This window comes from Fragaria vesca, linkage group LG3, assembly GCF_000184155.1.
Source record: "Fragaria vesca subsp. vesca linkage group LG3, FraVesHawaii_1.0, whole genome shotgun sequence".
Lineage (NCBI taxonomy): Eukaryota > Viridiplantae > Streptophyta > Magnoliopsida > Rosales > Rosaceae > Fragaria > Fragaria vesca.
Window position 1 is genome coordinate 9,031,833 of NC_020493.1, and position 14,939 is coordinate 9,046,771.

General features: G+C 38.8%; 1 protein-coding gene across 1 annotated transcript; it reads right to left on the minus strand.

Moving 5' to 3' along the window:
* Window positions 1-1,273: 1,273 nt before the first annotated feature.
* On the minus strand, window positions 1,274-9,980 carry LOC101310205. The gene is made up of 9 exons (XM_004295596.1): window positions 8,897-9,980; window positions 7,983-8,672; window positions 6,683-7,877; window positions 5,161-5,449; window positions 4,874-4,998; window positions 4,271-4,734; window positions 4,145-4,173; window positions 3,465-3,947; window positions 1,274-2,479 (listed from the first exon to the last, which is right to left on the minus strand). Exons 1-9 carry the CDS (start codon window positions 9,700-9,702, stop codon window positions 1,530-1,532), a joined length of 5,031 nt encoding a protein of 1,676 aa, XP_004295644.1. The 5' UTR covers window positions 9,703-9,980; the 3' UTR covers window positions 1,274-1,529.
* Window positions 9,981-14,939: the final 4,959 nt, after the last annotated feature.

Genomic DNA, 14,939 nt, shown 5'->3' on the forward strand with positions numbered 1-14,939 from the left:
ATGCATGTAATCGAACCTAGAATAGGAAACATTTCACGTAATAGTTGTGTTCTTTGTTCATTAGTAGCAAATTATAATTTATTTTTTTGAACAGCAAATCAGCCATTAAGTATCCTTCCAATACCATATGCTAGAATCACAGGCATTCTGTTTTGAACCCTAACACATAAGCATATAAAAGACCAGTGATACAAATCAATCAACCATTCATGTTTAAAAGGAAGTAATTGAATTTGAGGAAACAATAGTCTAAAATCCATGCAACCAGGGCTTTAAAACTAACAACTAGTTCGACTTAGTTAGCGAAATCACAAAACAATCACTGTGAGCGTATGATTGTAAAACAAAAAAGAAAGGAATTATGGATGCTGATGACCGCGGCAGCAACTTGGCTTGTGAAGAAGAGACCTTGGTGATTCGGGCTAGCAAAGTATTTCAGATTGGTTTTGTGAAGTCGGAAAACAATGAGGAGCAAAGATGGTGTTGACGTGAATGTAGAGAAGATGTGGTGTTGAACAATCTGATTTCATGATCTATAATCTATATATAGTGCGTCTCCACAAATCCTTCCCCAGGTCTAAGTAATTTTCCAACTTCAATTGGTAGAATATGCTTCAAAAACATTCAACTTGAGCTTGTATTCCCCTTCGACGAAATCTTCTGGAAAGAACAAGTTTCTTGAATCCACCAATTCCAAGTAGGTTAGAGAATATTTCTGCATTCCAAAACAGAAAACCAATCCCGAAAAATGCCACTGCATTTTTCTCCTTTTGCTGTGCACTTTCCCTGTGCTTAATATCCTCAATTTTAGTAAAAGAAACATAAATACTATCTAATAAAGCGAATACAGAAAATAAACATTATAATATACACATTTCATGCTCATATCACATTAGCAAATTTTACGTCATATTTGGTTTACTTGCTTCTATGGTTTCTTCAACTCTAATTTGATTGGTCTGCTAGCTTGCAATTCGTTCCATTAGAGCGATAGTTGTTGATGGTAGTAAAGGAAAACAACGAACACCACCACGCAGTGGCACTGCTGAGAATTCAATCATCCACTATGATTTTGAATGAACTCATAAGAAGCTGTGAAAGTCAAAGACATTTCAATTATACACAATCAATTCAATCAGATAAGCACCACAAAAAAACCTGCTTATCATTCGGACATTTCGTACTTATCACATACGAAGGCTGTGAAACCATAGCACCCCAATTTTTGATGATTAGGCAAAAAATGACCCAACATAATTTCAGGAGAAACCCCAAATCTCATCCAAAACATTTCGGAGGTGCGCATGTAACAAAATATATGGTTGGGAAGTCATGATTCAGCTTCCCAAACCTCTGAAAATTGATTAGGTTAGAAATGAGTACTTGGCACTGGCAGGAGAGGCAACCGCCAAACTATCAACTGAAATCTCCATATCTGATGCCACCTCTGACAAGACAATGAATTGACGACCATCATTGAGTCTATGGTGATTTCTTGCAACTTCTCGCACAAAACCTGAATGACATGGCTACCTCCATTCCCGACACTGTCCACACTTCCAGCTGTCATTCTGAGATGATGACTCAAACCAAGGGGAACAATGGTTATGTATTAATAGCCCACAGTTACTGCAAGAACGATCAGGAGCTGGTTCAGCATGTAAACATATCTGACATTGCATCATATTGACAGCAGATGTTTCAGTAAATGCAGACTTTGGTTCGTCTGTGAAAGTGTCAACATTATATTGCTCAGCGCCTACATGCTGCAAAGTTGTATATGGATTGTCCATATTTCCTGGTATATCCGCAAATGTTTCAGCTCCATCAAAAAGGTCGCCGTCATCAGGTGCCAGCAACTCATTGATAGTAAAGACAGTTTGCGGTTCCATAAAATCGTAATTCAGATCTTCATACTCTCCCATCATCTCACCATTAACGCCATTCATGGAAGCATCCCATTCCACATGAGGGAATGCCGCAACCTCCATCGGTTCTGACACATAATTTGTTTCTTCATGCATAGTTCTTTCGGCATGAGAATTGTTACTCTGACAATATATATCCAAGTCTTCTTCACGCTTAACCTGCCTTCTCACAGGTAATTTTCGTGGCCCTGGCCCAGCAGTATCCCATTCAGCATCAACTTCTGAATTGTGTTCTGTAATTAGCTCCACTCTTGAGAGAGCAAAAAGAAGAGGATCATCATCCTGGATGGAGACTTCCTCCATGGGAAACACTGGAGTAGTAGGTTCAAACACCTCAGAATCCAAATAGGATGCAGAATCCGAGTCCTCTCCAATATTTTCTTGCTTTGAACGCCTAATGCGAATCTTCTTGCTCTCTTGCAAGGTCTTATCTTTGAGATCAGTATAAGGACAAAGAGGTGATTTTATCCTGCGACACTTGCAACACTTGAAGCCTGCCACATCACAGATCTTTGACTCCTCAAGTTCAACAGCTTCAGCATGGTACCAATCTGGAATGAACACAAAACACTCCATCTTAAACACCCACATACACACATGGATATACACACACGCGCGCACACAGACAGGTGTGTGTATATATACACACACGCACGCGCACACAGACAGGTGTGTGTATATATATATACACACAGGCCTTTTCAGATACAAACCTCCTTATTTATTCAAAAGGTACGGATTTCCTTAATTGACATACTTTTCAATCATAATTTCTCATCTCAACCATTCATCTTTCAGGTATATATGAGTAGATCATCTCTACAAAATTTCAGCCAAATTGATAATCATTAAGGTATTCAAAACTGTGAATTACACGAACAGTTCCTGTTGAACAGATTTGGTTCATTCATTGTAATCATATAGTTTCGATACCTTAACCATCACCAATTTAACTGAAATTTTGCAGAGATGATCATGTCATATATATCTAGATACTAGTTGGCTATGATCGAAAAATATGACCAAAAAGTGGTTCTATTGGCAAAATCCGTACTTTTTGAATAAATAAGGATGTTTGGACCTGACAAGGACTGTATATATATATACAGGCCCATTCTAGTGCGGACGTCCGCACTCGGCTTAGAGTGCGGACGTCCCTCCGTTCGGCACCGGCGACGGCGCGCCTCCACCCCAGCGGACTCCAGCAGTGTCCCCAATCATTTTCCCTCCCCGACGAGTCTGTCGAATTCCAGTTTTCCGGCGAGATCACCCAAAACTTCAAACAAAATCAATCTCGCCGGAAAACTGGAATTCGACGGACTCGCCGGGGAGAGAAAGTGGTCGGGGACGCTGCTGGAGTCCGCTGGGGTGGAGACGCACCCTCGCCGGCGCCGTATGGAGGGACGTCCGCACTTTAAGCCGAATGCGGACGTCCGCTTTGGAACATTTCTGTATATATATATATATATATATATATATTATATGAGAGGACAGAGAAAATTCATGCACGGCAACAGTTTATGGGATTAAACTTACTTTTGCAAAATTCACAGCATATATATGTCAGATCAGACATATATGGCATATGGCACAAGTGGCAAACAGGTTTCAACCCATGCACATTCGAACGACCCCCAAGGAGTATGTTATTAATCCTGAAATCGGTGCCGGTTTCCGGAGTCTTCTTCTTCCATATAACACCCCAAGAACAAATTGGGCGGCGTTTTTTTGTTGCCAAACCTGAGTCTGTGGTAGCTTGTTTAATCTCAGAACGAGGCTCCTGAACCTTGATAGAGGTTACTGATTGGTTATGGTATTTAGGCCTTCCAGCAGTTGTGACTGTCAGTGGAGTATGATATTCTTTCTTTTGCAAGGGCAAAGGATTAGTTGGAAACTCCTTAAACTTTTGCTTTTCGGCAAGAACTTTCATATGGTAGCACTGCTTGCAGGTGATCAAGAACTCAACTTCCTCATTTGTAGAAACTGTGGAACTTATGGTACAGGCCTCGTGACAATAACCTGACAAAAATGTGGCAAAAAATTTGAATATCAATGACATTCGATTCATTCAGAAAGCTATTAATCAAATGATTAGCACTTTCAGAAGATTCATATTTCCTGAAAGCTGTTATTAGGAACTCAAAGAAACATGCCACCTTTTAATAAATAATAAAAATATTTGATGAAGGTAAAAAAAACAGGTCATGCTAATATACCTTGACAAGAACTGCACTTGACTGCATTCCTGAAGTTCATAACACAGAAATAATAACTGAGTTAAGACAAAGCAGTATAGATAACAAGATAAACAAATAAAGAATGTAATTGTGGGAAACATTTACCGCACTAATATTTCCAGTTGACACAAAGAGCAGATAATCAAGTCCAGATTATCTCTCTTACACTCGAGATAATAAAATATGTCCCTGCGGATCGCATTCCGCTGCCTTCTCTGTAACTTGTTCAATAGATTAGGCTCCTGAACTGATGGCATAGGCACTTTAGCTACACTTTCTTCATACTCCTTAATCAAATATAAAGGAATGCGGGATTCAAGAAACCAGAACTTGTTCGTTCCATCTTGATTCTGCTCTGTCTCAATGATACTTTTCATTACACGGTTAGGCAGATGCTTTTGACTACCAAATGCAACCCCATAGACGATGTTGTTCTTTAACATTTTTTTATCACATATACTTGCATTTCTAAACGCAGAAGCTTCTGCCTCTGCAGCTTTCCCGTCAAGGAGGTTTTGCTCAGGGCGAACAAGATCACTCCACCTCAAATGATAGTCCAAGTATCTAACCTGATGAAATTCCAATTTAAGTACGGATAACTATATATTTCACCAGGTAATTTTATATGCACAAAACAAGAGGGAAATCTACAGAAAGTGAGAGGGGAAATAGCAAAACAACTTGGATCGTTGGAAAACTATAACAGACCTGAACTGCAAGCTGGGATCCCTTCTTGCTCAATTCAACTGCAGCCCTCCATACTGATTGTCTGCTTCTTTTAGGAATATCAGGACCATCAGCATAAGATACACCAAAAATTTTCCTCGATCCACCTGATGAGGCACATAAGGTGATAAAACCATTAGCGTACATCCATCCCTTTCCACATAATTTGTCTATCAGAACAATGGTATGGGAAGATTGTCTCAGACAGAGATAACGAAGGGAGGAAAACCAGTCAGTTTTGTAGGAGAGGATGCCAGAAGCAAACTTACCTTGGCGAGCTGCTTTTTTAACTAATGAGCAGGGCAAAATTGCTCTCTGGAATATGATTTTTGACAGCTTCCCTCCTTGCCACCATACGAAACTCTTGTCATTGCACTCATCATCTATAACCTCTTGAATTGCACTTTGTTTCCTTCCCCTCCTGAAGTATGGTCCACGTCTTTGTGATGTTCCAGCAGTGCACGTAGGACCTTGAATCATGGAAGATTCAACCAGCACATCATCTACCAGTTTAATCCACTCCCCAGAAAGAGCAATTGTTCTGATGTTTTCCTCAAGCTGCAGAGGGGGAAAAAACAAGCATGGATATATTTCAAAACGAAATCAACATTCACAAATAAGTGAGTACGTGAATTCAATTAAATAGAGGGAGACAAGTCAGCATTTAGGAGAATATAGAACACAGTTACCTGAATTCAAGTTCACAACATATTTCAATGACACTCGTCCATTCACCTTTGTGGTTACAAATAATTATCTTCTTTGTGTTACGAAATAAAAGCCATAAATGTGATACAACTCATAAAAATAGTCATCGGAATACAAAAGACACTTTAGTGAAATATAGTTTGAAACCGTGCGTAAATCTTCTATACGGGAAGCAAGCCATATGTGTGATTCTTGGTGAACTTGTTGGGTAAACCTGCTGATGAAAGTATGGGATGCTAAAGAGCTTACAGAACTAATCTGATATTCTAATAATTCACGCTCAAGTCGTAGACTTGACTCTATTCCCAACCTGATCGATTTGATACAGGGGCATCAGCAAGTCTCTCTAAGATTAAGTGTGGTCTGTTAGCTAACTTGGCTTGTGTTATGGTTAGCTTGCGGCTTTATCTTCTATTTGGCTTTTAGTTTTTGTTTTTGTATATTTTGAATGATAGGATAGCTAGCTTTAAAGTCATCAAAGCTAGGAAGCTTTGTCTGTTACTCTGGTATAACCCCAGTGTGAATACTCTACTAAGAGACTTTGCACACAGCTTTTATCTGTTGGGATATTTTTCTCAGGCTGATTCCCCTAAAAGTCTCTTTCATCTCTGTTCCACAGATGCTTTAACTGTTTCTTTATTTTCGAGTATCCTTTCTAGTTGGTTTGACACAGCTAAAGCTACAGACTGCAGTTACTGCTTTCTAATTTTATACGCAGACCTAATATATCTACAGTTTGCATGCTTTAGTGGCTACCCCTCTTTAATTATTAGTAAGCTATATACCTGTGATAACAAACTTAACAAATAAAGACTGCTTTAAAATTCTTAATAGCTTATACAATGTATACAGCTCCTAAGTTTAGAGGCTAAATTCTGCTCATGTTCAACGATGACCAAATGCTGGACCCAAACCAAAAACACATTCGGATTAAACTTCAAAGTTCACAGACATTCCATCACATAAATATTACAACTACCCTAAATGCAGTGAACGTTAACATCAACTCAACAAAACCAGCACTCAACACAAATACTAGCCTAATGAAAATATACACCAAATACTAGAAAATTAAAAACTTACTTTGAGCAATAGGACTTTTATTAAACTGCAGGTTGATGCTTGATAAACTTGTTGGCGCAACTGTTTCCTAAAATTTTCATTGAGAAAGGGGCCAGTTATTAGACCATGCAAACTCTCCTCCATGTATAAGATGTATGTTGCGATGCTTACAAGATTCCCCTCCACACTCTTTATAGGACGAAGGCTGGCAAGGATCTTCATAGCGCCTTTAGTGGCACTCAAACAAGCATGATTTAGCATGCATCCTCTCTTGCTTGCAACTGAAGCCTGACAAGAAAGACACCAACCACACCTCTCTCTTGGAACCTCCACAAGCTTCTTATCAAAACTGGGCCAGAAGAAACGTGAGGCTGCTAGTGAAAAGGCCTTTGCCTGCCATAAATTGTTTGATGATGCAACTTTCCGGGTATTGCCTGAAGCCTGGACATCTGAACCCCGAGCTTCTTCTGATGAAAGTACAGCCAGTTTTGCAGCAGCAGATGCAGCAAAATCTCCATGCACATAGTAATTTATGTATGCATGGGGTTTAAAGAGAGAACCCTTGTATATGCAATCATCAAGCGAAGTGGAGTAAACCTTTCCTATACGATCGCCTTCATCGTTTTGTGAAGGCGCTGAAAGAGGCCTACCATTAGAATGCACTTTGTTACCACTGTTGATGTTCCCTGGTATGCATGTCCTCTGGTCAATTGCAGTTGATCTGTCAACTGAGCTTCTGTGGACCAAGTAAGATGGATCAGCTGGCTGAGTACCAGAACTGGTCGAAATAGCATATTCTATTTTATTCCTCTTGTCAATCTCCATATTCCTCTGCGGGTACTCCTGTGCTGTACTATCACCATGACATTCAAAAGATGAAACCGGTTTATCTAAATTGTCTTCATTTGCATAAGTCTCGTAGTTCCCAGCCATGACCATATCCTTAACTTTTTGACAATCCTTGCCAGAAAAAGAAAGTGACTGGGCAGGAAAGTTCGCCTCTTCCTTTATCTTTGCCAAATTAGTCTTTGATTCAGCCAGCTCTGAAAGAGAAAAGATGCTTTCTGGGATATTCCAATATTCTATAATTTCCTTGCACAAGCCCAGATAAAAAGATGTATTTTGCCCAAATGAATAAAGAACTTTCAGAATTTTTGGAATGTCATGCTGATTGTAATATCTAAGACATGGTTCTGTGTTGATAGTTTCCTTAAGCCTGCAAGAACCAAAACAAAAGATTACCTACCTGCAATCACTAGGTTAAATGACCATTCCAAAGAATCAGATAAGGATAAGAGCCAAGGAAGGTTAAGAAACATACACAAGTAAGTGGTTGCAAGTGCCCAAGAAGATGTGCTCATAGGAATCTATCCCAAATAATTGTGCTCCCTTAACTGATGTTCCAACTGTGATAGTGGGCCCAATTTTGTTAATAGCGCACTCCGGACAATACCAGGATCCTTCTGGTATCGACAGTTTCATCACACCTATACACCTCGTGTGGTAGGCAGATGGGCATCCATCACAGCAAAGCAACGTCCCCTCCATGCCACAAAGCCGACATTCGTCAGAGTTACGATCCAAATCAACATTGGTAGCATCAAGTTCCCCTTTTGAAACTTTGGAACTTAATGATTTTATCTCATGGGGTTCAGTAGCAATTTCCATTGCTTCTCTGTCCTTGCAGGCAGAAGTTTTGGAGTATCTTGGATGGACCCTTCTTGGCCCATTTACAAGAGCACCGGTTGCTTCGTCATCATAATCTATTCCAACTTCTGATTCTTCACGCATGTCTAATTCAGCTCTTATTTCTCTAGTATCTAACACATCGTCACAAATGATTTGCAAAATAATTAACTTCCTATCAACTGATAATAAATAATACTCCCTATCCAAAACCTCATCATAGAAGCCTTTCCACTCTGGTCCTTTTGCATATCCCATTATTGTTAAATACAGGACCAAGTAAACAGGCCATGTCAATGTATCAAGCAAGCTCCAGTCTATGCACCTGCAGATAAAAAGTAAAAAACAAAAAAAAGGCAAGGTACTGAAAGTTTAGTGATATAACCATAGATGCGATGTCAAGGTAACCTAGGTGATATGGAGCATCACTTCACTATAATTTTTATCATACATGACGAACACTGGATATTAACACCACTTGCAACTAAACATACTGAAATTGTAAAATGATCCAATTTGAAAGGCATAGAGAGTTGTAGGTACACGTACCTCAAACATTTTTGTGCAGGCTCTGAGCCTTCGGATGAGATTGTTTCAAGATGCCGTCTCAAAGCACGCAACAAAGCAACATGAATCGCATCAAACAATGTGTTTGGAGCACGATAATTAAGCGAACCCACAAAATCATCCAAAGTAAACGGGTTCAAGAACAGGCATATACTAAACGACCTCATAAACCCATACACAGACAAAAGATGCGAAACGCACTGCTCCGGCACACCTATGGTCCCAGAAGACGGTGGCAACTGCGGTGGCGGCACAGCCGGGGTCTCAACATCAACCCCGGGTTCCACACCCCCCACACCCCCCACACACTCACTGGATTCACTAGACAACTCACCATCACCATCCTCCCTAACCTCATCATTGTCAAATGTCACTCTACCGCTCCACTCACTGAATTCCGAAGATTCAACCGCAACCTCCTTCTCCACATTCTCCTCAACCTTCTTTTCGACACTTACTTTGGCAACTATCTTATCCAATCTCTTCCTCCTAGCACTCAAATCCCCATCCAAATCACTTTCACCCACCAGAATGCCCCGAATCTCACCGCTTTCCAAGTCCTCGGAATCGCCATCTTCATAGTGCACTCTATACAATCCGGTATCGTAAAACACAACCTTCCCCAGATAAATCCCACTCTTTTCAAACTCCTTCAACACGTACCGCCCCAGCAACGCCACCGATCTCGCCTCCACCGCCTGTTTCTTCGCCTCCGGTCCCGCTTTCCGATTATCCGCTCGCCGCTTTCTCGGCCGCCCACGCTTTTTCGCCGCTGGAGGAGGATCCATTTCGCCTAATCGGATCCCCAAACCTCCAAAACCTAATAGCCTCCGCTAAACCTAAACAACGAGGTCGCGATAACGCACCACCTGAAATGCTCTAACGAATCTGAATTCGATTGTGCTGAAATCGAATGAGATAAGAATCAGAATCAGAAGCGAGTGAAATTGGAAGGAAGGTGTAGGGAGGGGAGGCACCTTGTTTAGGGTTTAGAAACCGCCATTGCAGAGGTGTTAGAGATAGAGGAGGAGAGAGAGAGAGAGAGAGAGAGAGAGAGAGAGAGACGNGAGNGAGAGAGAGAGAGAGAGAAGCCCTAATGGGGACAAAACGAGAGGAGCGGAGAGGAGAGGAGAGTGTGGGGGGAAAAAGGGCGAGTTAATTCGTATTAGTGACTCGGTTAACTCAGAGCCACTAGTACCACCTCGGACACTTATGCTTTATTTTTAATTTTTATTTATTACTTTTTAAGAAAAAATTAATATTATTAATAAATTCATAATTCCCATAATTCGCTGCTTCGCATTCATGATGGTGCCCACGCACCCTTCCATCATCCTAAAACTACAAAGAAGTACAAGTTTTTGTTTTAGCGGGAAACGTCTATTTTTTTTTTCTTTTAAATAAAGGCTAAATAGCTGGTCTCAAGTTTTAATTATTAACGAAACCGTAAAATACAAGAAGGAGGGACAATAAATCCTGAACCACATAGGGTAAGAACATCTCGAAATAATACAAGCAGGAAACAGTCTATTTTGTTAAAGTTTTACACTATTAGTTTTATATGAAAAGCTGTAACTTCTAGTTTAAGCGGGAAACGACAGTTTTGTTAACATGTGGAAGAACTAATACAGTGACAACACTATACGTCTGTACACCACTCATACGTGAATTATGCTTGTTATTTATGTGAGCTAGAACAAACATGTTTTTACAGGACTGGTCGACGCTCACGACCACGACACCACCTAATAGTGGGACTCAACCCAATAGAGCTACACGTAGATCATGACATATTTTCGGTGCTAAAACTATCTTCCCTAAATGCGTGAAAATTGTAATCGACTCAAGAGGTCTGTCATCTCAAAATGCCAACCTACCAGTGAGTTGATAACACATACAAATGGTTTTTATGCATGCAATCAGAGAATATGCTTAAACATCACCATAAAAAATTACCAATTTGGGTTTGACTATTGGTTTTAATTAAAAATAAGATTTAAAATTCATAATTCTATTATAAATATTATTTATTCAAATTGAAGAGTCATGTCTTTTTTAAGGGTTATGATGAGTTATTTAAATACTCTACTCTTAAGTCAAAGAGTAAGAGTATTTTATATTGCTCTTATACTCAATGGCGTAGCTAGCTAGGGGGCAAGGGGTTCAATTGAACCCTCTCAAATTTTTAAAAAGAGTAATTAGCCTTCATTTGTATTGGATATCAATGGAAATAAAACATAAATTGACCCTTCTTCTCTAATAAATTTTTAATTAGTCTTAAATATTCTTCAACAATAATGGAATGAAATAAAAATTTATACTATTCAAATACTTAATCCAATTAATACAAATCATGTTAAGGGTTTTTTACCTTACTAAATGGAAACAACATATTAATTAATGTTTACCATACATCAACATGCATTATCTCTCAAACAAAAGAAAAAGTATCTTTCTTTTTTTTCCAATATTTATCGTGCATGAAATTCTAATCCAAGTTATTAGAGATGATAGAACAAAAATATTGTTGAAATTAAGTTTGCGCCATTCTTTTAAGTAAAATTGTATTGTTGCTAAAGAGTGACTGAAAATTAATTAATTTTCTAATTAATCAAATTTGACCCTTCTAAGTGAGATGTCTGGCTACGCCACTGCTTATACTCATATTCTTCATCTTCTTCATTTTATTCTTATTTCCTATCGTTTGGGCAATTCGATAAACACTTGACATCCCCATTTACCGTTAGTCGTGCAAAGCGGATTAAACATCATGTGTGACTATAAGGGTTGTATCTTGGAGTTTGTAGACAACCGTCATAACCTGCACATGGGAAAGCGTCTAAGGCTTAATGACAACGTTAACGTGCCTCTCTTGTAGATCCCATGAGAAACTCTCCAATCTCATTCTTCTTTATACTATTTATGTTTATATTACTTGCTTACTTGATTTAATTACATTTATTGTATATGATTTCTAACACAATATTTACAACAATGATAAATCAAAATCAAAATTAAGGAAGGTTGAGCCATCATCAAAAGTAAGTGTCATTGTGCCATATTAGGGAGTAAGAGAACAAAGATTGTGGGAATCATGACCTAGAAAATGCTTATAATACTTTGCCAAAGGACTATGTATATGAGAGAGAGAGAGAGCATTGGAGCTTACACATATCACAGGTTCACAACAGCTCAACCCATTGAAACCTTATTCGTATAAACCGCAAAATTTCCCTTCGAACAAAATAAACTGCAAAATCGCTTTCCTACTACTGTATCTATATTCCGGTGAATTCTTTTAAGCCTCAAAATTTAATATAGAGTCCATAAATGAGATATTGCAATTTTGAAAAGATTTAAACCTCCATATAACATAAAAAGAATCTTCTCTAAAATATTTCCACAATTTAACATGTTATATGTTATTGAAACCTCCTACTTATTCCCAAAATGAGAAACTTCATTACCTTAATTAGGAATCAAATTAAAACACCACAAAAAGACTGATGTACAAAACCTTTCCTTAACAGGGAGGACCCAATTTAATTGTGATTTTGTCTTGACCTCATATAGGCAATTGTCATCATATCCAACGGGTTGTACAAAAGAGTAGTACAAGAATGAGTCTGCACCGAATCCAAGTCCTCAATTACAAGACGTAATAAATAAAAATTAGAGAAAAACAAAGAGATGAAAAATGAGAGCAGAGTTGACTCTGAGTTAACTCAATGAAAGTCGGCCGTGGTCTAAACTCTAGGGGCATATGCAGTTTTTTTATTTTCCAATTACAAGGGAAGGACACAATGCTAGAAAATTGGCGGGAACAAATCACCCATATGTGACTCCCTGCCATGTTGTTCGAAGTTTCAAATAACCCAAAATAGATAAAAAAGATTTCCAAATGCATATGGGCATGGCAATTGAAATTTAAGACATACGGCGTTAATTTCTCCCAAACTAATTCAATGATCTTTTATTCTAATGGATCCGGACACGAAAAGAACCGGTTCGGATCTTGCCTCTTTATAAAAAATTTTAATTCAAGAAGGAAATGAGAGGTGTAAATTGTAAAACTAGAAGTGCAAAATTTCAGTTCCCATTAGCAATGCCCATGTAAATATCGGGCTATATCCTAGTAGGTGCACTCAACGTGTCATGTGTGCTCTAATGAGACAACAAGTTCCTTATTTCGTCAAATGATCGGTAGTCTCCTAGTAGCATAATGAAACTTTGAGTCATTAGTAATACTTTCTAGTTTCAACATATATAGTGAGAAAACTGATAGACATAGTGGCTTGGCTTTGTGGTTTTTGGGCTTGAATTGTAGCCATGGCCATTTTTTTTTTTAGATCAAGTAACATTATTACAACTTTGTGAGTCGAACTCGCAACCTCCCACTTACTAAGGAAAGACTATGTCACTAGACCAAATGGTACTAGATAGTCATGACCACTTTGGGCACCTCTATTTATAATTTCTAGTTATTTTATTTTTCTAGTTGTTTTTTTGTTTATTGTTATTAATGATTCCTTACGACCTTATGGTTTGAAGGTGTGGGCTATGTCATGTAGTCTTGGTAGGTGCATACACTCAACATACCATGAGTGCTTTAACGAAACGGCAAGTTTTTTACTTTGTCACATGGTCACAACCTCTTAATAGCAGGATGAAACTTTGAATCACTTGTAATACTTTCCAGTGGTAACGTGGTGAAAAAGTTGATAGATATAGTAATTTATAGCTGCGCATGATTGTTCTGATATGTTGCCAATTTTGTAAAGCAAATAGAGTAGCCATTGATCCAATCTTTGTTAAATGGTGTGTGTTAGAATGCATATGTTATGTAAAGACTCCTAATATTATTTTGGGATGTTCTTACACTATGAGGTTTAAACACAATGCACCCCCTTGTATTGTACAATTTCATTAATGGTTATGGCTATATAGTTACCTTTCATTGGAATTAGTTATAATTCTGCACTTATATTCAAAAAAAAAAAAAAAAAATTGACTCATAAAAGAAAGGGAAAATGACCACTTACACAAAAACAGCTAAAATAGAGCAAGGGCTGGGCATAAAGATCGAGGCAAAAAAAACCAGGCAAAACTGACCCGCCCCGGCCTGTCCGGTTCTTTTTATATGCGGGCCGGGCCCGGTCCCTTAATTAAAAAAAATAAAAAGCCTGAAAGCCCAAAAGGTGTATTTGCTAGGTGTGAATAGGTTTAATTGCTAATTAAACCCTTCCTTTTTATCTTTTTGTCATCATTAAGCTTTGTGAGTTTGGTTTTCTCCACCTCTTACCTTTCAATTCTTCTCGTCTTGTTCAATCAATTTATCTTGACCTCTCTTCAATCTTCTTCTTCCTACTCTGATGAATTGATCTCAGTCATCTCACTTTGATGGCGAAAAAGAACCTTAATGATAATCTCCTACCACTCTCTTAGTTCAGAGTCTATGTTGCACAATTAGAGTGCATCGTCGCCTCCGTCTCCCAAAAGCCACCGGAGCCCCTCCTCTGTTTTGATCTCCTCGCCGGTCTCACCTCCACCATCTACGTAACACAAAGAAAGTGAGTACCAAGACGAAGACGAATTTCATTGAATCCTTGTAGATTTTTGTAGCCCAGTCGTTGGTGAGTTTGGAAATTTGTTGGGTGTTTGGATTTTGAAAATTCATTGGGTGTTTGGATTTTAGAAATTTGCAGATATATATGTAGATACTATCTGCTAAGTGTTCAAAAATTTGCAGCAAAGTTGCGCCGCCTTGCAGGAACAGAAAGACCGACTTGTATGCTGCTGGTCCAGGTGTGTATGCCGGTCCCTGAGTTCTGAATGTGCAAGCTCAACTCAGACGAAGACTGCCGGTCTCGGTCCTGATCCCTGCAAAAGTGGTGCCCGTCTGGGACCGTGCCCAACCTTAAATAGAGCACATTCCAATGACAAAAGATTTTTGTAGCCAATTCCAATGCATCTTATGCAAAACACTGTTTCATCCCTCAACATCATGAATAAGTTTAAAACCACT